At 43.1% G+C, this 25,967-nt stretch overlaps 1 protein-coding gene across 2 annotated transcripts in view; it reads right to left on the bottom strand.

The window, feature by feature from the left end:
• Positions 1–3,358: 3,358 nt before the first annotated feature.
• Positions 3,359–25,967, bottom strand: part of RGS20 (regulator of G protein signaling 20) — a gene marked incomplete at both ends in the record, with an annotated part of 33,752 nt that continues 11,143 nt past the window's right edge. The window contains 5 exons of one of the 2 annotated variants that reach the window (XM_082278421.1): positions 3,359–3,547; positions 4,787–5,021; positions 5,873–5,959; positions 9,986–10,134; positions 18,706–18,804. In XM_082278421.1, the coding sequence (XP_082134547.1) occupies positions 3,359–3,547; positions 4,787–5,021; positions 5,873–5,959; positions 9,986–10,134; positions 18,706–18,804 (759 nt within the window). Of the gene's footprint in view, positions 3,548–4,786; positions 5,022–5,872; positions 5,960–9,985; positions 10,135–18,705; positions 18,805–25,967 lie in introns of those variants that run through there. The other variant, XM_082278420.1, reaches the window with a different exon arrangement.

Genomic DNA, 25,967 nt, shown 5'->3' with positions numbered 1-25,967 from the left:
TTAAAAATTACTTAACATTGTGATATAATAGCCTTTCTCATCACTTTATCTTTTTTCTGATATCCTTTGTAATCAGAAACTGCCTAAGTACATGATGGTTGTGTGATGAATTTTAGTCTAACTTTATATGATACCACCCTTCAGAATATATATATATGATTTTTTTCTCCATTTGTACTGTGCTAATGACTTTGGAATTTAAAGGTCACTGTAAAGCACAATATGTTGGCTGAAGGAGCCCATGCAATTTTAATAGTGCTTAGCAGGCTGGTGAAAAGAGCAGTCTTTAACAGTATGCATGTTCTGTGGGAGTTACTGCTTTCTGATGTGCAGACATTGAAGGAAGAATGCCAGTGGACTGGAAAGTTGTTAGAGCTTAATGATATCCTGCAGTTCGATAAATGCCAAGGCAAACCAACCGTGCTCATTTGCAACCTAGGATAAATTGATTTTGTGATAATTTCTTACATGATTAAATAATATCTTATGTCAGTATGATTATTTTCTCCTGCTATTCGTGTAATAGCTTGTCTATGGAAACTTTTCCTTTTCAGTGCAATTTGCTTTTGCCCTGAAAAGTTTATGCACCATGAGCAAGTATACAGTAATGAAATGTAATTAAAAATTAGTCGTCTGTATAGGTGGGTTTTTGTTTTCTTCTTTCCACCATCCCTCCCCCCCATCTCCATGCCATCAATTAAATTCAGCATTAACCAGCCTCAAAATAGCAAGATACTTAGGGGAGTGGGTTGTTTGGGTTTTTAGGAGTTAACTCTCAGGATATCTAGGGATCAGCATTCTGCCATTGGTGGTGTGTATAAGCTTAGGTGTGAAGCATAGTATTAAGATTTGTTAAGATATTTCAGGAAAGAATGCACATTGCAAGTGTCAACATATTGTAATGCAGAAGTAAAATAAAAATTGCCTAGAGAATGCTAATTGCTTAGAAGTTGTGGCACATGGAAAATAAGCTTAGAAATTATTACTTTCTTCTTTTAGTAATGTTAACCATAAAACCGCCCAAACCAATATAATTTTCTCTCCCCTCTAACTTCATATTTTTTCTTTCTTTTTCTTGTAGAATAATAGAATATATTGTTTGATATAAACTATGAGTGTTTGGTCTGTCTTCCAGCTTTTAATGAAATATCTTTGCAGGGAAGAGAGATAAATTAAATCCTCCATTTTGTGAGATGACATGCTTCAAATTTTTTTTTTTTTGATGTGTGCATATGATCTTTCTGCAAGCTGAATTTGACCTAGTTAAACTTAATTTGTCAACTTAGAGGTTTAGGGCACTCTCACCCACCCCAGTTATAACAAGTACAGCATCGTGTGTTTGATTGCAAGCTCCCATGAGTGCTGCCTTTTGAAGATACCTGGTTTGTTTTGTTGAAATTACTACTTACCTTGTAATACTTCACGTAAACTGAAATTGTATTGGTAGTGCTTTGGGTGTGTTAAATAGAAATTCAGCTGAGGTAACCAGCATTGATAGGTTTAGCAGTGGCAAACACTATCTGAACTGTGCCTTTAGTGATGTATGGAAAGATTTGCTCTTAACTCAGTCATCCAGCACTGGGCTACAGGGGGCAAAAGCACTTGGATTTGTTCTCTCTAGTTTTTTTGGCTTACTTTTTTGTGCTGACATGCTGAATAGTGTTTTGTTGTTAGAAGGAGATGATGAAAACTGGTCATAGAATGATACGGGTTGGAAGGTACCTTAACCTAGTACCGACCCCACTAGCAGAGACACATGCCACTAGACCATCCAACCTGGCCTTGAAGCAGCCCATAGCATTGGTAACTTACCATGTACTGGATCTTCTCCTGTGGTGCTGTGTAATGAAAAAAATCTAATCATTATGTGCTTCAAAATGTGAATGCAGTAAGGGGACAACATGTCTCCTGCCAAGTGCATTGAGGAAACAATTACACTGATCCCTGAAATTCTGTGTTGTTACTCCCATTTCCTTTTTTTAGAGAAAGTCCCCATTTTGTACTTTTCATAGTGCTGTAATTAGGCAAAGAGTAGGTTTTGGAAAGGCTACAGTACACATCACTGAACTATGCCTGTCTGGTTCTCCCTTCTACGGGTATTTTTTTTGTCCTGTTTTTCTTTTTCCAAACTATACGTGTCATTTGGCTCATTTAAATAAATACACAGGAAAAAAGTACAGTTCAGTGGAAATCCACTATAAACTCCAGAGTTTAATATAGTGGAATTGTAGTGAATCTTGTAATTTAAAAGAAAGAAGACATTAGAGTAACAGATCTACAGATAGTTTATGTGGATTCAACTTACTTTCTTCCTAGTTTTTCCTGTGATTACTGATTTTGAGATATGACCAGGAATTAAGTGTAATAGTTTGGGTATACTGTAAATGAACATGGTTTATTACTGGATAGAGCTGGTGCTGTTGGACAGTCTGAAATAGTGCTGTACCAGAACACAAGTTTGATCTCCTGCTTTTATTAAGTAAATTGTGTGTGTATCTGTAATGGAAACCCTACAAGATCTGTCAGGGAATGGGAGAATTTAGTATTTACAAACCCAAGGCGGCTGAAACTGCTGTCCTCTTGGGAGCAAGCAGTGAAGGGTTTTACATACACCTACTGAGGGAAGAGAAGAATATATGAGAATTCTTGTGCTTTATTTTGGAATTTGAATGCCCAGACTTGTCTTCCTCTGAAGTAAATAATTTAATTTTATGAACATCAGTAAAGGGAACTTAATGCTTTCAGCAGATTCTAGTACTAAAATAACAATTCTTTACCAAAAGATCTTTTGCAGGCAGCATTATTTCAACCAGTAACTTTCATAAGATTGCCATCCTAATTTCCATTAGTGCACTATGTATGCAATAAATATACCAAAACAAGTGGAGTGTATCTATGCCAGGTATGATGGCACTGCCTAGAGTAACCCAGTATTGACAGTAAAATTTTTACTTTGGTCACAGTGTGGGTGGGGCAACTGGTTTGGTTTTCAAGAAAATTCTAACTCCACTTAAAAATCAATTTTAGTTTTCATGCTCAGTTGGTATTTGTACCTCAGACACAGGTTGTAATAGTTTTGTGTCTGAATTGTCTGCTGTGTTTGAAAAAAGACTGCATTTTTTGAACAACATTTCTTCTTCATTCTCTTAGTTTCCTTTTGCAAAATAACACTGAATTTGATCAGAAACTGTACTCAGCTGAATGTGTCAGAGCTTTGTGCGGATTTAAATTATTCAGTCTGTAGTAAAACTTGCCTGAGTTATTTTCAGGTAAATATCTGATTAATTCTAAATTCCCCGTGGATTTCTGTAGCCCAGAGTCCCGTCTGTTTTAAAATAAATACATTTAAGAAAAAATTCTATGCTTCAGTGGATTTTTCAGACAAGGACTGAAGCAAGTCCTTATAAATAGCAGAGTTCATAAACCGTGGGTAAGAGTCTCTGTGCATTAGGGTATAAATTTGAAGCTGTGCGTCATCAAAGGTGTGTTGTGAGGGTTCCAGCATATTTCGGTTTATAACTTCTCTTACTCTGGAGTCCAGACTGACCTGCGTATTAAAATAGAAAGTCATGTAAATAATAGTGGTGAATAGTACAGGTGGGAGTCTTAGTTTTGCTTTATTGGTTGAAAAAGCTGTCTTCTTAACCATTTCAGCTGGTGTCCTCCAGGACTGTAAAAATTGCTAAATATACTTAGGCAAAAAATGATTCTGTTAGAATTTGAATGGAGTAATGTCTTGAGTATGGGTAGAGAAATGTCCTCACTGAGGTACCTTATTTGAACAACACTGTCTGCAATCCCATTATTACTGAGGCCTGAGAGACCAATGGGTTATTTCCAGACCAACCTCCTGCTCTGTAGTAGAGAGCATTTATAATTTTTTGTGACAGTTCATTTCCTGGAGAGTTAGTGCTGTTGTAGAGACACTGAATTTGGAGTAAGAGTATGACGCAGGCCGAAAATGTAACCTGGGAAGCTGTTGCTTAATCAAATTTCTGTTAAAAAGCAGGGTGAATTGATGTGAGCCACAGGTAGGGCTATATAATGATTCCATACAACATACAGTAGCGTCTTTTTTTTTTTCCTGCAACTCTCTAGTGTCTGTAGAGAGATATTAGTATTGCAGGAACAGACTGGGTAGATTTAAACAGCATTTTTATAAGTACATAAGTATAGCTGGCACTACAAAAAATTAAATTGCAGTTTTGTAAGGGGGTTGGAAGGTTTAAAATTCCAGCCTGCTTGGCAGGATTACATTCAAACTGTACTGAGGTGTCTTTGAAACCTGACATATTTGCTAACAGCAAAGTGACAAGTAGTTTCAAAAATTTTGGGGAAGTCATTGTGTTTGTTCTATGCCGTATTTTGTCAGCTGCTCTTTGAGCAATTTGTGCTTTAAAAATAACACTTTATTTGTGGTTACTGTGCTTTTGGAGAGATGCATACACCCACGTCTGAGTGTAAGGAAAAAAGGAACTGATTTGTCCAACAAATAAAATTTGAGTTGAGCAAGGATAACGTGATCAGCCATGTATTTGTGCCTCAAACTAAAAATTCCACATCAGCATGCCAGGGTAGCATAGGAAGAGCTTCCTTACAACCAATGAAAGCAGTTTTGACCATCTCACCTCAATGATGAGTGCCTTCTTCCCCCAAATGTCTACTTCATAGCAGTGGAATGTGCGTGTGGGAGAAGTTCTCCCTGAGTATTGCTGTAGCTTTAAACACGTGCTAGAGCTAACTGTGCAAAGCAACATCCAAGAATGTACTAGGGAAAGCAACATACCTCTTTTGGAGAAAGGATAGAAATGTAATCTTCATAAATTAGTCTTGCTTTTTCTTCAATGACGCTTTTGTTGGATTCTTGTTTTAGTTCCTCACAGGCCATCCAGAAAAGCATGTTTTCCTCGCTGAATTCTGTTCGTAGAAATTCACGGAAAGCATTTCTGCCAGCTGGAGTAAGCATCAACTTGTCAAATGATTGAGCCCAGGCATTCACTTCCTCGAGAGTAGGAGCAGGGCTTAAAGGAGGAAGAAGAGCAAAAGAAGAGAGGAATGAATGATTGCTACTGAAGCTGTTTGCAGCTGGCAGGAGGCATCCGCCATCACAATGGTACAGAATTGTAAGGTTCATGGGGTTCTGATTCCTCACTGGAACTACGCAAGTGCAGACTCTTGTAAACACATTTATAAGATGTTTTTTGAAAGTGTGCTTATCAAAAGCTCTGATGCAGGTGATTGCCTCTGCTTTGATGCAGAAATTGCAGTTTACTGCTCAAAGTAATTGCAACAAAGAAGTACCTCTGCAAAAGCTAGTAATTTTTTCTATCCCTAATATTCCTTGTTAAATTATGGCTAAAAATTGAATGAAAATACATATAAAGAAGCAATGATTCAAACACTCTGAAAGGTACCCACCTGTATATTACCATTTTACAGGTGCTTTTACAGGTGCCTGTTTGAGCATTTCTGAAAAAACTGTTGCCTGACTCTTGGGAGGATCTAAGCTCCACTTTGTATTATTTTTGTAAGGCTGAGCACTGCCAGTTAGGCTCACTGCATACATGCTGGGTGGGAACAGGATGTATTTTCTAATTATTTCAGAAAAAAGGAAAACAGTTTACAATGCTGGTTTTAATTTGTCATGTTATGAGAGTCAGGATGTACTTACATGCTGCATATAAATAAAGTAAAATATTATAGATCATTTGGTTTATTAGAAGGTAAAAAACCAGATGATTTGCAAAGTGAACGTAAATGACAAATAGATGAAAGTTATTTTCATATTTCAGGTAATTCACTGCAATTACTTAGTACGGTTTGTTGGGTTTGTTTCATTTTAGCTTGACAGAACACTTAATAAAGACCATACCTTTCCTCACAGTTTGGAATACCCTCTGCTTGGAGTTCATGAGATGTTCTCCTTGCTCTCTCTTCTTCTTGATTTCTAACAGTAAGACTGCAAAGCAGCAAACAAAATTTTAGTCAACTTGATAGAGAAAAAGTCTGAACATGCACCAGATGCTTTTCCTTCAGTACTAAAAAAAAATAAAATTCTAAAAGGACTGAAGCTACTGATAGGCACATTACCCATTGTTACATTCTGACCTTAATGTTAAAATTGTATAAACCTGGCAAACTTGAGTGTAGCTGAATGCTGTTTAATATTCTGTAATACAGATTTTCTACAGAAGGATCACAGTTCCATAGAATATCTCAAGTTGAAGGGACCCATAAGGATCATCAGGTCCAATTATATATATATATATGTATATGGGATATAAATGTATACATGCATACCCTTTGTGACATACCAAATCTGTTCTCCATTGATGTTTGCACTGTTTATGCTCAGTGCAGTGTTTTAACTTAAGCTGGACCTGATGCACTGGTTTTATGTGAGTTAGATTTCAAGGTAGGTGGGTTTGGATTTGTTTGCATTTTTTTTCTCCTTGGCTATGATGAGGGCCAAGACTGTGGTTTGGAGCTGTGATGCCATGTTACAGGAAGGCTGGAGTTCAGAAGCAGGACACAAGATTAAAGTGAGCTAGAGACTTCTGTATGTGATGTTGGAAGGGTTAGCATCTTTCAGAGGTCAGATGTAGATACAGCTAGGTTGTGTGGTGATTGATTGTATCTTAGGAAATTGCTAATACATGCTTCAAAATGTGAGGTCTGGAGCACAAAGAGCAGATCTATCATTGCTGAGTATCATTTTGAGTATGTCTGGGTGGAAACACTTGTTTGTAGCATTACAAAAACAAAGTTTGCTGCAATCACTAGTGATTGCTGACAGCTTTTGATGTCCTGTGGAAGGGTAGCTGTTAACTCCTGCTTCTTTCATCAAATGTTAGTTAAGATCTCTCTAGTTTTTAAAAATTTCTTTTGTAGTTGTAGATGATTCATTTTCATTTGAAACTGGATTTGAAAATATAAATATTTCTTTTTAGGGAAAATGAACATTTGAGTTCATCCAGGCTATTGTAGCTTAGTGAGAAATGCATGTGTGTACATGCATGCATTCATATAATCTGTCAAGATACTTAAAATATGTCAGGAAGAAAAGGTCCCAGTGAATAACCTGTTATTTATATGAAATGGGCCCTCCAGCTGAAACAAAGCAATACAGTTGCTGCAACTTCTAGGGTAATACCAAACTTAATTTCTTCATTTCTATCTTACCTTTCTTTCATGCTAACGTTCTAAGCTTTGCTGCCTTAATCCCTAAGAATCTCATTTATCTCCAGGAAGGTTTTTTGTTAAACCAGTGGATTTTTCTGCCTGTTTTGCATTCTAAACTCTTGACCAAGTCTTATTTGCAGTCTTACTATTTACTGGGCATCTCCTTCTCCCTCTTTGTCTACTGTTAGTCCATAATCTGCAGGGACCTGCTTTTCTCTTTGCCATGGCAGTGCATGTGTTGAAGACAAAGGAAAGCTTTCGTATTGCTAAGATGGAGAGCAGACATTGCAAACACTTTTTTTCAGCAACATCTGAACCATATGTTCAAACCAATGAGCTATCTCAATTTACCTTTTCAGAAAAAAAGAAGAAAGTAACTAGTAATGTTAGTTCATTATTCTTTTGGGTTAAATAGGTCTCAAGCCTTTACTACCCTTTTTACCAGTGGTTCTGGCCTCTACTGAATATGTAAATGATATGTATTCCTCACAGACAGACAGGAAGTGTCTGAGCTATTTTTGGATTGAAGAGAACCAACAGATCCAATAGAAAGGAATACAGTCTTCATAGGATAATGCACAGAAAAGGAAAAAGACCAAAGAAATAAAAACTTCCCTAATAGAACATGCCATGCCTCAGAAAATTGTTTACAGGCAGGCTCTTTCCCTAGAAATGTACAAGTAAACAATAAAGAGACTAGTGCAATACTGTATCCTCTCAGGATCTGGAAGAGTAACAGGCTGGAGGCTTGGGTTTGACTGTAGGAATGAACACAGGCTCTGAGCATCCAGCTGAGAGACTCATTTCAGTTCATTCTAAATCTACTATTAAGAGTATGCTGAATATTGGATGTTCAGCAGCTCAGCTGCATGACTCACAGAGACTGTTATTTTTATTCCTATTCATAATTTTTCTGTTCCAAGTGCTTGGGCTATTTTGAGGAAATGGTCTATGAATGGGGAATATAAATAGCTTAATTATGGGTTTTTTTGCATTTCTTGCTACTAGAAAACAATTGTTAAAAAAAAAAAATCAGAAATTATTTTAAAGCTGAAACAAGCTGCTCTGTTTCTGAGCCTGTATTGGTTTCCCAGATGATTCTGAAATGCAAATAGGAATTTTAAGCATCGTGAAATTTGGGTAGTTTCACAAACCCTATTGGGTAAATTGGTTTTTTTGCATTGTTTGAATAGTGAGATGCACAGAAAACGAGCATCCTGGAAAATATCAGGTAAAATGGCAAAAAAAAAAAAAAAAGCACTTTATCAACAATTTAAAAGGTAAAATGCAAATTTTAAGTACCATGACTCAATAGATAAATGTGTCTTATTTTTTCCTTTTATGGAAAACCGTGTTTGTGTAATACAGCTCTGGACTGAGCCACTTGCAATTGCACTGGACAGCTGCTGAAATGGCTTTGGAATTTGTATGGGATGCTTTAGATGCAATAGGTGGCAAACTGATCCTGAACAGGCAGAGTATTAATGTCTCTCTAAAGTCTTCCTTAGTTTACCTCTAAGCACCTGCTGAAAAGCTTGGTAGGATCAGAGCCAGAGTTCTTGGCATCTCACAGAAAAACCCAAAGCTCCAAGCAACATTTTGTCCTTGCAAAATATTCACTATTTGCATTAGGGAGGGCAGAGTTTTGTGTGTCTTGGCTTCTGATGAACTGAGTACCAATAGCAAGGAATGATCAGTCTGCTCTTCCCTTGCCTTCTGATGGTGCTCTCCAAAGCATTTGCCGCAAGGTGCTGTTGGAAAACAGCATTGGTGGAATAGATTCCTAGCCCAGGCTGTAAGGCTACTAATGACTACTTCCTGTCACCTCAGTGGCAGGTTCACTTGCTCTGAAGTGTTAATGTGGTAGATAGTGAACTTCCAAGAAGCATTCCACTTGCTGTCAGTGTTTTGGCTGAACTCCTATGGCTGATTAAGACTTTTTGTTTATTTGAATGCAGATTCTACTCTCACCCATTAAGTAACACTTTGCCCCAAACAGGTACAGGGCTTTTGAGTATGGGAAGATTTACTTCAGTTTAGAATGAAATCATTTGGATCTGGAAGACCTGGTAAGAAAGTGAAGGCGAACACATCGTTAATTTAAGGAATCAAGTGATTCCTTCTCTTTTGCTTTGATTGATAAATTTTCTTCCCTAACAGGAATGGGACTTTTGTAATGGGAGTTCTTCCAAATTTTTTCTGCTTAGCTCCTCATCTTTGCAAATACCCGCAATGTTTAGAGTTTCTGGTCCCAATGATTATCTTCATACAAGTTGCAGGTGCCATGAGTTGGCAGTACTAATTAATGACAACAGATCCAGTTACCTTCAGGGGTAAAGAACAATGCTGTGCACCTGGTTATTCATTTTCTGACCTACAAATTCTTCCACCTTCTCCTAACTCCATTTAACACCTTCAGTCCTGCTTGTCAAGTCCCAAGTCTAAATCTAAAGCTGTGACATAGTCTGGTATTGATTTCAGGTTTTAGTGGGAGCCTTGGTGAAGCTCAGTGCTGAGGAAACCCTGTCCAGCACAAAACAGACTTTACACAGTATTGACAAAAAAAGTGCAATAGAGATACTGTACAGATATTTCTTTTTAAATCTGTTATTTCAATGGCAGGGGAAACAAAGAGTACACTGGAGTAGAGGGTTGTGTCTGGTAGTAGAGCATAGCTATCTATTTGTGTCCCAGATTCACAGAATTATACAAGTGTTTTCTTTGGCTTATGTTGTCCTGTACACGAGCTATATGTTTCTTCCTTGCTATTCTGTTCCCCAGAGGCTTGAATGAGAGGGGTTACCATGAGCAGCTGCAGCAACAGCACCAACAAAAGCAGCAGGCATTGGACCCTCGATTTCCTGTGCTGAGCTGAGCCTGTGCAGCACCTGGGGTCTCCGGGGTTGTAGCCATCTGCCGTTTGCGTATCTCCGTCCTCTCTGATCCCATGGGCTGCAAGCAACAAAGGAAGGGGGAAGTAAGAAACATCTCTCTCTTTTTTCCCTTTTGTTTGCTTTAAAAGTCTTACCCAGAAGTGCTGAAGGCCACAGCCTCAAAGGAACTGAAAAGCTAGATGCCTGATTTTCCCCCATGGAAGTTCTTAGGTGTTGAATCCTTTGGAAGATTCACTCATTTAAGTGCTGTGATGGAAGGCAAAGGGCTAATGAATTCCTCACATGGGTGGGAATACAATGAGAAGGGAATGGTGATGCAGAGAACAAAAGTGAGGGGTCTTGGAGAGCTAGAGCTCTTGGCACAGAGGTATATAAGCCTAGGAGTTGAAAAGGGTTTCCTGAGGTTTTGACTTCAAGGCCATTCCTAAAGAAAATTATACAGAATAGAAGTTGTTAGGGCCCCCTTTTTTTTCTTTTCTTTAACTTGATTAGCCAACGCACAGGCTTCATGATGCTTGAGTGAGACACCTGAGCTCTCCTGAAAATCTGGAGTATTGAGGATGTCTCAAACCTGCTGGTTCCCCTTGTAGCAAAAGGGGAAGGGCCAATGCTCATTTCTCCATTGAAGGTCTGACTGCCACAGTTTTTAAAAACATTTTTCTTTGTGGTTCTGTGTAGATGAGGAGGAAACACACTACTAGATGACAATAATTATGTGGTTTTCACTGAGTCTGGCAACTGAAGACAGCAGGGAACAATTTTTGGTGGCTTGTAAAAAAACTGGTTGGTATTTTTGTACAGCTGTAGGAAGCCTTTTTGGAGACGTCAATTCATCAACACCACTTATCTGCACAATCTGCAAAATGCAAAGTCCCCTTGAAGTCCCTGTTCCTTTCTGATCTGTGTCTGAGCTTCACATTTGCTCTACAGCACTTAATAATGCTCTCCCTCTTATGCTGAAAGTTGTGCCATATGTAAGTGACAGATGTCTTTTAGAGATGAAATGCTAGCTTGTACAAAGATGAGTATGTCTTTCTTCATTTTATTTGTATTTGATTTTTGGATACATAGCTAGTCATTCTGTGTCACGAGATCCCTTTGTGTGTGGGTTTGTTTCAGGTTCTTAAACCTTTTGAGAGGTTTACCATGACAATTGTAGGGGAATTAAAATTAGCTGCTACCAATTTTGAGTTCCTTTTTTTAAATCTATAATTTAATATCAGACTTAAACCTAATGAGATAAATACTTGGGGGGTTAAAAGTTGCTTTACTTTCTAAAATGTTCATCCAGGTTTAGGAAATGCTGTTGTTTTAACTTGAGGTGGAATGTACAGATGGCATCATGGACTCGACAGAAGTGTCAGGAGAAGAAAGAAGGTTATTTTAGCAGAGTGCAGCATTACATTTTGCTGCACTTTGGCTACTGTGGTTTTCTTAATGTTGAATTTCTTTCTGTCTTACAGAGCTTAATAGTTTTTGTTTTTGTGAGAACCACCCACTCTCCCAAGAGACAAATGTATGACATGGTAGCAGAAGATGCACCTGTGTAGCAGGAGGAATCAAATACAAGAACAACAATACAGATAAAAACTGTAACCCAATTTGAAACTCTGAAGACTCAATCTGACAAGCAATGCCTAAATGACAAGAAATGGAAAATCAGAAAAATAACTTAGTTTCCAACCCCCCCCCCCAACCTTTCTTGTTTCAAAATGTGGAAGGATAACTGAAATGTAGAATGCATTTGTAGATTCAGATTTATTTTTGTCACCTTCAGCTTCACATTAATGGAATGAATAAGTATTAATTTCGTTCCAGATACCTATACTTTCTTAAATGAAGCATTTTCACATTTCATATATCTAACAGTATTTCAGGCTGCTTTGGACAGTTAACAATTATTATAGATTAGAAAAATGTAACTTGGATTCAGACACATGCTGTTTATATATCATAATACAGCCACTCTTACTTCTGAGATATTTTATGTTCACATATTCATATCTCTAATTCATATTAATAATGAGTTAGCCTGGGCTGAATACAGTCCAGGGTCCATGTTATAGGATGGCAAGGTAGAGAGCTGAGCAGTGGTGCAGGTTATTCCAGAGCTGTAGGAACTCCTTTGGTGCACGAAGTATTAAGACCCGTAGGACAAAACTGTGTCAGGCTAGTCAGCTTCACAGAACAAGCAGTGAGTCAGTGATCTATCCTAGCACTGTTTATCTAACTTCAGAAGAGCCTTGTTTGATGTATGTTGGTATCTTTCTGCTACTTCTAGTAAATCCAGAACTTCACTGTCGGGCGTGGAAGTTTTCCATCACACTTTGTGGCCTCTTGCTGCAACCACCAGAGCTGTGTAATGAGCCTTGCCAGGCAGTTGCTGGTTTGAGTTGTGCTGTGTGCAGGAATGGGTAGTAGATTTATCAATTACTCCAGTGAATTTTATTTGTAGGAATTAACAAAATTCCTTGCTCAGTTATAGTACAGCCCACATTAGCAATTTAAGCAATGGCTTGATTGATGTGTGGATCTGTGGGAATTGAGGTGGTTATTTTTTTGCCTTCAGTAGACTTCAGGCTCCTTCAGGGCAAAAAGGAGAGGGTGTTTTTAGACCTTGTAGTAAAAAGGTCTTCTATTCATATAATTTTGCAGTTGTTAATTTGGAACATGAGATTTCCAGACCTCTCTGAAGGTGCTATGAGAATGAAAAAATTGCATGAGAACCCTCTGTACTGGATGTTCTCTGCACTTTGAGAACTGGGGTTTGCCTTCTTTGTCCCCACCATCTGGAGCAGTGATGTGCCTTGTTTGAAAATGGGTTAGAGAAGGAAACACAGAGGATTAGAAAACTGGAGATGGACTGCTATCTTTTACATATTTCCTGAGGAATCCAAAAGTACTTTTAGACTACTAATGGAATTATGTAAGATACCTTTAACCAAAGGACTTCAACCCCTACCATCTCATGCTCTGTTTAAATTCAGACTGGGTACAGTTTTAGCCAATTGCTGGGTATAACATGAATAGTCAATAGGGTCTAATGTTGCTAATACTGAGTCACTGTGAGGAATCAAATCCTTGAACAGGTCAGTCAGTCAATGTCTAGATGGCAAGAGGGGTTTCTGTTGCACAGGTCCTCGTAGTGGTGGTGTTGGCTGGACCACAGGAGGCTCTGGGTTGCACGTTACTGCTCAGATCCTACATGTAGCTCTCTCATGTGCCTTGGGACCGCTCCAACACATGCATGATCCATCCCTGGTGATTGTCTGGAGCTGCAAAACATCTTCTGCCTCCCTAAATTGTGTACATGAGTCTGCCCTGCATGATCATTTCTGCATCTGCAGGAAGTTTCTTCTGACTACAGACAAGTGGCTGGGCACTTACGAGTCTCCTCTGACTACCTGCAGTCTATGCAGAATTGGGTTGATTTTGTATCTTCGGACTCTCTGGATATTCTCCACCCTGGATGTTAATCAGCACATTGGAACATAAAGAAACTTGTGTAGGCACAGTGGGTCCTGCCTGGAGGAATGCACAGAACCATCCAAGTTCTGCATGGAGAGTGCCAATTAGTCAAATGCTTAAATGAGAAAGGGGAGTAGGAGTTGAGGTGATCAGCTTGTCTCCAGCTGGTTCACTGTTTCAAGTCAATCTAACGTAGCATCTCTGCAGATGCCTAGGTGCATAGTTTCTGGATCTCCCAAGGAAAAGAGATGTCCTTCTCTATGTAATGGTAACAAGAAATTTAGTCCATTATAAAATTGTCCTGAAATAGCAATGAAACAAAAACAGAGGAAAATTAATGGCACATGTTCTTGCTTCTTATTCCGCAAGATAGCATCTATGAATCATATAAAAAAGTATGCTAATAAGTAATTTAAAAAAAAGGTCCAAGGATTTAAGCAAGCATCTGAGATGCTAGTTTTGGCAATAGTGGCAAAACCACTGTGTGCCTTAAGAGTAATGTTGAGGTGGTGAAATAAGAATGTCTGCCATACCTTTTCCACTCCAAAGCATACCTATCTGACATTCAGATTATGAAGCATTTCTCTATGTAACCTTATAAACACAAAGGAGTGTAAAGGTCAGGAGTGAAAATTATTTCCCTAGTTAAAAACACTTCAGGTGATATTTGGCTTAGTTGTAACATTTATAGTATTTGCTAATTTCTCAGCAGAAAGGTGGGCTACCAAGAAAAAAGCATTCCCAAAGGAGGAATATTTAAAATCTAAGCCACAAATGTCAATTTAAAAAACAAAACAAAACCCCAACCAAATTTTAAAAAACCCCAAACCCAGGAATATGCAGAAGATTGTAGACAAAACTTTATACTTTTATCCCCACTTTATGCTAAAACACAGTGACATTTTCTCAGCTCAAAGTGCAAAGATTCTATTACTTAATTACTTAGACATAATGTTTCCTCCTTGTACACATTACAATCAGGCAGGTGTGCAAGCCTTCAGCTTCTCCTTGGGGCCGATTTGCATGGCCACAGCATGAAGCTTTCCCAGTAACCCCACAGCCTGAGAAACGTTGTGCTGTAACACTGGCTGACAGCCACTTGGACTGAGTGCACAGATGTGGATCATATAGTCCAGTTATTTTACAGTAAATACTTCAGGCCTGATCCAAACTCCACGAAAGCAATGAAAGCCACCCCTTGGTGTCAGCGAGCTTTAGGTGAGGTTATGTAACTCTCACAATTGCTGCTTTATCTTTGGATCCTCCCAGCAGTGATAACCAGTGAGTTCGAAGAGATTCTGTTCTTATCTACTAATGTCATAAGAGGCTTGAAACTGGGGTCAAATTCCAAATAAATCTCTCAATCTATATTTTAACAATTCAGATATATTTGAGGCTGCAACAAACTCCCACTGAAGCCTGTGGCAGTTCATTGACAACTGAAATATGAACAGGAAATTTGATGCTCGTGCTTCTTCCTTTTCATTGACAAATGTGACAAGCAGGCTTTCTGCATCAAGCAGTGTGCTATTTTAGACAGAGAAGAATTCTAATATATGTTAATGAACTCGCCCACACATATGCACATGCTTTAGGCATAGTTGTCAGATTGCCCACTTAGTAGGTCCTCGAAAGTTATTTTCTATTATTGGGAGATTTGGCATATTGTAGTAGGGTGGCTGAAATGGTTGAGAGTTCGTGACTGCAAGACAGAGGTTAGCAGAAAGGAAGCTGGCAGCACATGGAATAAGCCAGCTTTTTATGACACTGCTGTGCCCAAGTCTGTTAAAGGCTAAAGTGGATAAAGTTGCAAGTGAAAGTGTTATCATATAACTAAGAAATTTGGGACACTTATGTCAAGTGGCCAGAAACAGAGTGCCTTTGCCTGTTTTGCTTAATTTTTTTTTTTTCCAGAGGAGCAGCAGCTCAGAAGAGCCAAGTTCATCTATCCACCTTAAAGCATTGTTTTACATTTCAAAAGGAATGGCTGGAAGTGTATCACACCCACATAGTAACTGGTAATGGTGCCTTGATCGTGTCACCTGTAACAGGTATTTTTCTACCAATGCCTTCGATGTCTTCTGCTCCTTTTCCTTTGGTGTTCAGTTCTGCCCAGTTGGCCACTGCAAAAAACTTCCTGCACTAAAGTCCTTCTCTGAGAAAAATCTGACTTTCTTGTTAAAAACCTAGTTACTTGGGGCTTCAGCGGGATTTTTGTGGGGTTTTTTTTTGTTTGGTTGTTTTTTTTGTTTGTTTTTGTTTTGTTTTGTTTTGTTTTGTTTTTAGAGAGATGCCCTATATCCTCTGGAGAAAGAATTTTTTTAGTTTGGATTTTATCACAAGAGACTTCATTGAAAATGTTACTCTAATTTGTAATTAGCAGGGTCACTGTCATTATTTCTCCTGTAATAAGGGAAAGACATGAGAGAATTCTTTACCACTTTCATAGAAAAAGCAACCTGTTGTTTCCGTCCAGCTGATTATGTGGATGCTGTGACAGTGGAGCAGTATGAATATAAGTATGAATATAAGTATAGATATAACTTCATCCCATGCTGAGTCCTTCACAAACTAGGTCACTGCAAACTGCAATTAAGTTAAATCAGTGTCAAGATCTTGTCCTCTGCCCAGCACAAGCTGTCAGCATCCCTTGCCTTGTCTTCTGTGGCAGCTGGGGTTGGCCTAGGTGGAGGTATGTCAGTCACACTGACTGATCAGCTCTCTTGGAAGCAAAAAAACCCACAGACTTCTCCAACCTTGGGATTTTTACCACTGCTTCAACCCTGCTTTTGCTGGCTCTGATGTCAGAGGAAGTACCTGCTTCTAGTTATTTTTATGCAGCTTGTTTTGAGAAACAATAAAATTTTAAAAAACCATTCATCCTAATATTTTACAAACCTCTCTACTATGCAGTGAAACTGGTGCCTGTAGCAGTTTACTCTGCTCACTCCCATTATCTCCTCCTGAGCGCTTGGTTGCATTGTGCTTAATTATGAATGGCCTCCAAAAAGCCCATTTTACTGTACTATGAAGTGACTCATATCACACAGAAGCTCTGACAACTCGCACTGGGTACTGGAGGCACATGGCGCTGTATTAGTCAGTGACTCATTTCACATTGTACTCGGTGCTGAGATCTGACTCATATTGAACTGTGCGAGAAGCTGACTGACATTGCCCTGGTCTGAAAGCTGGTTTGAATCGGGATGACTCACCCTGGAGTGCGTTACGCGGTGATTCACACACTGTTTCCTATTGATTCCGATTGTCGCGCTTCACTTCGGATTGTACTACACTGGCATCTGGCTGCTCTGCAGGGCAGGCACTGTGGTAGCAACCCTCTGCCTGGGGAGCTCGGCTGTAGTGCCAACCGGCAGTGTCAGCCAGGAGGAGTAGTACCAAAGTGAATTTAAGGCTGAAGGAGGGTCAGAATTTGGCTCAGCACACATTCACGTTGGCCATGACACCTCCTGGGCTTCCTTGCTTCACCTGGCTCTGACAAGTTTTGAAAACAGCAAGTGAGGAGTAATGAACCTCTAGCTGAGAATCCTCTTCCTTCTGAATGCCAGATCTCCAGAGTATTTCCACGACTGTCTCCTTTGTCGCTTTTCTTAGTGACAAAAAGATGGGATGAATTTCTCTAAGTGACTGAGTACTGATAGTTGCTTCAATGCTTCGAATTCATCAACGTCTGACCTGAGCTCCAAGAGACACAGGCACCCTATAGTCTGAAAACTCCTCCCTGGTATTTCAAGCTCAGTCCTCAGACATCACTACTCACTCTGAAATATGCTCACTGTTCTAAGCAAGGGGTAGCAGGTGTGTAACAGCTGAGGTGACACTTCCATGATTAAGTATTTGGGACCCAGAGTAAAGATACCAAAGTAGGTATTGGTGTGAGGAGTAGATAAAAAATTGAAGGGGAAATAAAGTAACAGTTCTCTTACCTTTGAACATTTTATAAAACGTAGTGCTAGTTTTACATTCAGTTGGCTCTGAGTTTAGAGAGACACTCCTAATTTTAACACGACGTTCCTAATTTTAGGAACCACAACTAGGAATCTCCTAGCGGCTACTGATTCTGGTGTTCGGTAATACAGCAGTGGTAGTGTTTACTGCTTCTGGTCCTGTAATACAGCAGTGGTAGTAGCTACCTCCACAGACCATAGCTCTGCAGAGTGCTGGCCCGGGTGCTGACATTCTGTGTGTGCAACAGAGGTACAAGGAGACTCCTTGCCATTACGTCATAGTGACAAGTGCCCTAGGAAAAGTTGTCATTTTACATTTTTCAACAGCAAAAATGAAATAATCGAATGCTTGCATCAAGTAAATTACACCGGTATTAAATTACTGTAGGTTCTTACTGGAGTGTACAAGGATAATCTTATTTCACTTTCTGCATTTATGTCAAACTTTCGTTACCTGCTTTTTCTTACCCACTGACATTACCTAATGACAGAGTTCAGGAAGCCCAGGAAGCATCTCCTCTCAGGATGCCTGATGAGGCAGGCTGATACTGGAAGACTCTCTATGGAAGCGCTCGCCTGTTGCTGCTTATCTCCCTAACCTGGCAGGGAAGCCCCGGGCTCCGAGAACAGGCGCACCGCAGGATCCCCTTCACGGTGGGGCGGGGGCACGGATGCTGCCTTATCTTCGGTCGCACTCGTGAGACGAGGCAGAAGGGCCCCTGAGCGCATGGCGAGGTGTTACCTGCGCTGAGGCCGGGGAGGTGGCGCGGCCCGGGGTGCGATCCCGCCCCAGAGAGGGACCCTGACCCCGCTCGCGAAGCCGAGGTCAGCCGGGTGCTACCCGGGCTCTGCGCTGGGAGTCCCTGGGGAGGGACGTGGCGCTCCCGGCTTGCAGCTCCCGACCCTCCGGGAGACCGGGGAAGCGCCTTTTGCGCCCAGTCCCTCCCATTCCTCCTGGGGAGGGCGGCCACAGCCGCTGTCCCGCCCCGGCCGCGGGGGACACCGCCGGCAGCGCCGCCCGTCCCGTCCCGTCCCGTCCCGTCCCGTCCCGTCCCGTCCCGTCCCGTCCCGCTGCACCCGGGGCGGCTCCAGCTGCGGCACGAGGGTCGCGGTTGCCGGCGACGAGTCCGCGCCTGCCCGGAGCGCGGGCTGCGGTGCCCGGCTGCTGCCGAGCGGGACCGAGCGCTACTTACGGTGTCGGCGGCGGGGCCCCCCTGGGCGTCCTCGCACGCTTCCCCTCCGGTCCCGGCGGGCTGGGCGACCGGGAACGGTGGCTCGCCAGCCCCACGCATGCGCCCGACCCCCGCGGGCTCGTCTCACGGTGCGGCCGCGGGTGGGTTCGCTCGCCGTGGCCGGAGCCGGAGGGAGCGAGGCCGGCAGCCCGCGCTCCCCGCCCCCGCACGGCCCGACGGGGTGGGCTGGCGCCGGGCCGCCCCTGGCGAGGCGAACACCGGGGGCCGCTACGGCTCAGGGCCGGTTCGCAAAGGGATTAAACGCGGCAGCGCCCGCACCGCGGCGGCGGACCGGGGAAGGCGCGGGGGGAGCCATGGGACCGGCGCCGCAGGGAGAAATGCCGGAGAGACCGGCGTGAGAGCGTGTGAGTGGAGTGTGTGTGAGAAGTGCGTGCGTGTGTGTGTGTGTGCGCTGATGGGAGGGAGTGGGAAGGGCTTGGAGAGGCGGCGGTGCCGCCGCGGGGCTCGGTACTGGTGCTTCAGTGTTCACGGACGCCTTAGAGGAGAGCCGGGCTTGTCAACGCAGCTCTGGAACACGCTCGCATTTTTAGCAACTGCAGGGATACACGTCTTCCCTCCCCTAGCCGCCTCCTGCCTTCCAGCGGCGCAGGGCTCGCCGCCGCCCGGCTCTCTCGGGCTCGCTCTCCCGTTCAGCGGGGCAGGTGTGACACGGCTGCGGCAGCCGCGCAGCGCGGCTCCGGGCAAGGCGTGTGCCGGGGGCCGCCGGGCTGGGCGCTCACCCCGCTCCTCCGGGCTGACCCTCAGCAGCGGCGCCCTCAGAAACACCGCCACGTTTAGGGGATTCTCTCACCGATAATGATCTGCCGCCTCCACCCCCCGGCAGTCCCAGACGTCGTCTGCCGGGGCAAGGGTTAACGGGACAACTGCGGCTGGCTAGTGCCTCCGCCGTTCCCGAGCAAACCGACCCTGTCTTCCCGTGAAATCCAGACTGAACGGGTGCGTGAACGCTCTGGGCGTTCCCGGTTCCCGGTTCCCGGAGCTGGGCACGCGGTTGCCGTCGGGGCTGTTCCCTTCCCGCCCGCGCACCCGGTGCGGAGCAGGGCGGCTGCAGGAGCCGCCTTGCTGGAGCCAGCGGACCCGGGAGCGCTGGGGATGGCAGGTGGGGACGGGCGGGCTTCGCCCGTGGCGCCCGGGAGCGGGAGCTCGCCCTGCGCCCCCGAGATTCCCACGCCGGTGCCGGCTGAGGGCACGTGGGCGGACTTCTGTGCGGGGAGTAGGAGGAGGAGAAAGAGGGGGACGCGGCCCCACGAGCGGTACTCACGGTGCTGGGAGGCTCGGGGGCAGCGCGGGGCTGCGGCGGCGCGGCTCCGTGGCACGCCGGGCATCTCCGGCGCTCCGGGGGGAGGCGGCTGGGCGGCGGCGGGGCCGGGGCGGGGGCCGGAGGCGGCTCAGCCCAGCGGCCCCGCAGCAGGGCGGCGAGCGGGCAGCGGGCGGGCGCCCCGCTCCCGGCCAGCAATGCCGCCAAGCCCGCGGGACAGAAGCGGGGCTCCGGGGCGTCTCGACGGGGCGCCGAGACGAAGCGCGGGCAAGGCCGGCGGGCAGGGAGCTGCGGTCGCAGGAAGGGGCTGGAGAGCAGAGCTGACAGCGAGGCGAGGAGCCTGGCAGGCCTCGGAGTCTGCGGCGAGCGGGGGAGGTGTGGGAGCGGAGGGACGGGGCGGGAAGAGAGAAAGAGAGAGAGAGAAACACAAAGTGAGCATCACCGAGGGGGCAGGCGGGGACCCCGCACAGCCCAGCAGTGCTAAGATGAGGGTTGGAGTGGCGGCAGCCGTGAACCCATACCGGCTGCCCTCGCACCACCTCTTGCCCCCATGTACGCTCTGTCTTTAACTTTTCTGAGCCGGTCCTTTAGGTGAGGGCTGGAGGACGCCTCTCGTACCCCGCCAGTGCCCCTTGGGGTTCGGGGCTGGCCATAGTGACAGAGGAGCACGGGGACGAATTTAGCCACTTACAACCTACACCGAAGAGCACCCCCAGAAAATCCCCACCCGAAAAGCCAACCGCGGACGACGGACGGAGCTGCGGCGGCGGAGAGCAGAGCCACTGCCGCCCGGACCTGTCCAGGGTCCTGAACCTGGCCCGCCGCCTCCCGCCGTGGCCGGGAAGCTCGGCGGGCCGGCCGCGGTCTGCGGGCGTCAGGGAAGTGTGACATTGCCCTTCCTTGCTGAATGCCATTGTCGTGCAAAGAAGGAGCCACCTTGATGGAGCATGGACCCCGAGCAGGAGCGGAAAAAATCACCGCTCTGCTTCCCTTTTCTCTAGCAATGATTTCTACCTGTTTTTGTTTGGGGCTTCACTATTTCATCAAGGTTCAGCCCACCCCAAAACACTGTCCCTATTTCTGGCCTACAACCAGATATCAAAGAGACAGAGAGGAGCCTACACAGTGTGAAGAAAGCCCTTCCCACAGTGATGGCACTGCCCCTGAAGGCCAAAGGCACTGCTACAGCAATGGGAGAACACAGCTGTGGTACCATTGATGCCAGGGGAAGGTGCTCGTTAGAGCTGAAACCAGCGGGGAAAGCTGCCATTCCTACACAGAAGGAGAGCTTGCTGTTGCTTAGCAGCAGAGAGTTCCCCTAGGTCTGTTTGGAGAGGTGAACTACCGCAGAAACTGGACAATGTTCCCAGGAGAGCAGAAAAACCAGAAAGGTTGATTCTCACCCCACAACCCCACTCTGAGTATTGCTCCTGCCCAGTGGCAAGGAGCCTTCTGCAAATCTCTGCCCTTTTGGTTGTGGCAGAAAGCATAGAACTGATGCTGAACAGATTTTCATGCCAAACTACAATTGCCAAGGCCCAGACAGGACCTATGGTGTTACAGGTTTGACAAGTAGGATTAAATGACACTGCCTCACTCCCTGACAGAGAAAAGGGAACAAAGTCTCAGTAAGTGTACCGAGGTGGTTGTTTATGTGGCTTAAGACCTAGCCCAAAACACCTGTTAACACCACTGGCCTTTGAATTCAGCTCTTGGTCACTCTACCAGGAGAGGCAGTCACTTCTCAGACTGGTGAGTAAGTGTGACTCCCCTAAGACCTCTCTAGACTTCAGTTCCAAGTGGCTTTCTAAATCTTAGCAGGAATGCTTGATCAAGTTCAGGTTTAAAATGCTGGCAGAGTTTAACCCCTTTGGAAGGTATGTTCTTGCTCCATCATCCTTTCCATTTGTCTCAGGAGAGTCATGATCTGTTGTTCCTGCCCATGGCAGGGGGTTTGGAATGAGATGATCTTTAAGGTCCCTTCCAACGCAAACCATTCTATGGTTCTAACTAACACCTTATTAAAGAAGGCTATCTTTTTTTCAAAATCCATGATGCATAGTGATGGCGGGTAGTATTGTATAAAAATATGGTATTTATGCTCCCTAGCATAAATGCTGTTGGATAAACAAAGCCACCATAGCTAACTATCTTCCGGTGACTGATGTTGTAGGCAACTCTGTCTTGCTCTGCAGGCAGGTACCTCTGCATCACTGCATGTGTACACAACCACATCCTGAAACAGCTGAAAGGTGTGGAGGCAATAAAGTCCTCTCAAAACTGTTAACATAGTCATCTTCTCCTCCTTCCTCCCTGAATGATGGATGCAGGCTGATGTCCAGCTGCATAACACAGAACTGCATAAGCAAGGGCTTGGACTTTGACAAAATGGGGTTTAGGGTTGAGACAGCTGAGAGACACAGACTGAAACCCTTTCTGTCTCTAAAGGAATGTGAGCATGCAGTTCTCATGCATGAAAGAAATTCCCTCAATCATCAGAGCAGCTTGCTCTGCATGTGTGTCTGTGACCTTACTCTTGGTCCCCTCTACTGCTCTACTTTGTTCAGGTTAAGTCAACTTCACTGGGACAGAGAGAAAGCAAAATGTCAATCTAGCAAGGCATGGGAGTGTTTCATCTTGCTCTCGTTTCTCTTTCAAAAAATACATTATGGAAAATTGAGAGCTTACACATGAACTGTGTATTTAATATAATTATCCCATACAAGGTAAATAATAAATCAGGACCCGGTTTCCATGTTGATATTATCTACCAGTATATCAGGCATTAGAAAACCCACCTCCACCCTTTACTGGACTTTCCTGAAGATTTGTCATTAGACTACATAAGCTCTTGATAAACTTTTAGAAGGAAATTCTATCCAGCATGCAGTAGTTTTCTTTTATTCTAGATCAGAAAGGACGGCTTTATATGAGGGCTGCTACTTAATATTGGCCCTTTATATGTTTCTTAGATTCCACCCTCCTTTCTGCAAACTTGTCCAGTTAACATGTTTTCCTAATTTTGCCTTTGTGGAAATGAAGAAATCGGTTATTGTTTTTATTTATTTTAATTTTTAGTGAAAACTTGTATGGCACCTTTTTTTTTTCTTTTAAATTTGTTCTCACTGTTCAGAACAGGTGATAAGAAAGATAATACAGAACATGTATCTGCATTACAATAACATTGTATTCCATCATTCCTGCAGTCACATGTCAGTGGGTGACATAATGCACATTATCAGCTCTTTTGGGGCCTGTTTGGCTTTAAGGTGTGAAGGCTGAATGCTGGTCTCATACCTGAACTTCTGCTCCCTGCCCAAGGAGAGGTCATACACATTTGTATGGCAGCTTTTGTGTGCTAGTCTCTTTCAGTGTTTCCTGCTCCCTTAAATTGTTACAAAGAGAGTTTCTAGACCATTGAATGGAGCTGATTCATAGCAAATTAGGGAGCAATTCAAACAGAGAGCAAGAAGCCACTTTTTACCTTTTTCGTTGACATTAAAGTGCACTTGTTACAAATCATTTTGAAGACTGATAGACTTTTCTGGGAAAGGAGATATTTTCAGAAGGAGAATGAGTTTCCAGGGACTTCAGCTGAACTTCAATTTTCTTTATATATCAGTATTCTAGCAGCATTCTAGTATTTGCTTTCTTTTATCCCTTAATAAAAACTAAACATGTAAAAAGAAAAACAAAATAAAAAATGCATTTAAATACCCATATTCTGAAGCGAACATAATACCAGTGATATTATGGGAAAGAGCTTTGCTGAGCTTTTAAATATATTTGTATTTTCTCAACATCAATTCCTTACAGGCATAAGTCACTTTTCTTCATGGATCTATTAGTCGTTGGTTTCAAATAGGAAATATAGGTTCAGTGTTGATGGGAGGAAGAATAAAATGGAGTCATCATCAACACTGGTAGTGGTGTGTTAATTAACCAGTAGAAATTATTTTATGTAAGCCAAAGTGTGAAAGTCCCACTGTCATGTCATTCATGCAGTCACAGGGTGTCTCTCAGCTTTCTGCTGGAGGATTTGGTTTCCTCAGAATCTGATGCTAAAATCTGTGATTGCATTACATGAGGGCTTGAAACGTTATCAGAATGGTTAGACTTAGATGATTTAGATCTCAGTGAAGGCACAATTTTTTGCAGTTGGTGGCTCTGCATAGTGCTTTGATAATTATTTCACCACTGTAAGGTCATTTTCTAGGGTGATGTATTTTCTCAGGGTTGTCCAGTTCCATATGTATGTTTTGACAAAACCCTTAGCTTCAGTATTTATACAGTTAGTGTCTGCTCCAAAGCTGCAGGAAGCCTCTGCTGTCTCCACTCACAACTCTGTTTCTTTTCCACTCCTACATATCACATCTTTGTTACTTCTAAGGCAGAGGAAACTTGGGGAGGTAACATTTGAGATGGAATTCAATATTAGAAATAAAGATATGTTCTCCAGTAATAGCACTGAATGCTGGGTTTCAGAGCATCAGAGTCAGCTCAGTGATGGTTCTACTCCCCATTCTGGCCCAGTCCAGCTGATGGGTGCAGGCTCTGTGGGGTTTATGAGCCCTCAGACAGTGCTCTGTGGCCCAACTCATGTGCTTCAAATCCTTGATGATACAGAGTTTCTGGCAGATTGGCAGACTACCCAGGAAAGCTGGTGGCTTGTGCAGAGAAGGTCTGCAATGTGACACAGACAAAAAATGAAATCTTTGCTGAAGTGCAAATGCACTAAGAAACTCTGTCATTCATTTAATTTGTCATGTTTGGCATATTGAATCTTCACTATATTCTCTAACCCTCTCACCTGATGTATGACATTAAATAATTAAAAATATAATGCCAGCTACATTTTGTTTTAAACCATGAGGCTAGCATCCATCTCTAATTCTATCCCGTTTTTTTTTTTTTTTTCCCCCATAAACCTTTGAATTATTTGGAATCATTAAAAATCCTTACAGGTCAGGCTTGACTTAAAAAGAAAAATCTCTTCCATCACGACCATGTTCTGCTAGTGTATGTGCCAGCAACATGACAGACCCTATAGCAAATGTCTGGTCAAAAGGCTGACCAGAAAAAGATTCGCTTCTACATACAAAAATCGTGAGTTTCCCGACGATGGAGGAAGCAGCTCAGGAACGCTCATTACAAGCTTCCAGAAGGTGTCACTGTGCACCTACAATTTGAATTGCGAACCTCAACATCTAAAGGTAAGTGCCAAAGCACTACTCTTCCTGGCGCTATTAGGCCTCCCCTTCTCTGCCCATATGGAAATTAAATGATTGACTGGAGAAAAAGATTTATCTTTTTTCATGATAGGAAAAGTAAAAATATCTTCATAGTATCACTGTCACTCAAGAGGTACCTGTCCAACCATGCCCTGCAGAAGTATTCCTGATATTCTGGGTCATACATAACCTAATTATTACACAGGATCCTTACCACACGTGCTTGCTAGGTAATAAATATAGTTAAATTAAAGAAGAAATCAAAACTGCTGTGACTGCAATTTTTAGGTCTTATAGAGCAGTTTGTAGTTACATTCCAGAGCTGATTCAGACAGGAAAATTAACAGGGCAATTTGGAACCAATGTTCCTGAGCAGATTGAGCTTTCAGAGCAGTTGAGTAGTTCAAAGTGAGTCTGAAAGCCTGGTTGCACAACGTGGCTGCACAGTAACATTCCAGCTTGACAAGACTCCTGAGGAAGACACTGTGATTTCTGCCATTAATTTTCATCAGGTTTTGGACCTTATAAATTATGGATCAATTGGAAAATTATGCAGCCATGTTAAAAGCCTGATGGGAGACAATACAACTCATTTATAGGATGTGGTGGAGAACATGAAAGGAGAAATGCATTATAATTCCTTTGAAAAAGAAGAACAAAAGAATAAAGAGCAGGCAATGAGAGACTGCTGAAGAGTATGAGGTTAAAGGGCA

The sequence above is a fragment of the Coloeus monedula genome (genome assembly GCF_965178545.1).
Source record: "Coloeus monedula genome assembly, chromosome: 1".
NCBI classification, from domain to species: Eukaryota; Metazoa; Chordata; class Aves; order Passeriformes; family Corvidae; genus Coloeus; species Coloeus monedula.
Note: the sequence above shows the minus strand (reverse complement) of the source record. Positions and strands in the feature narration are given on the sequence as shown.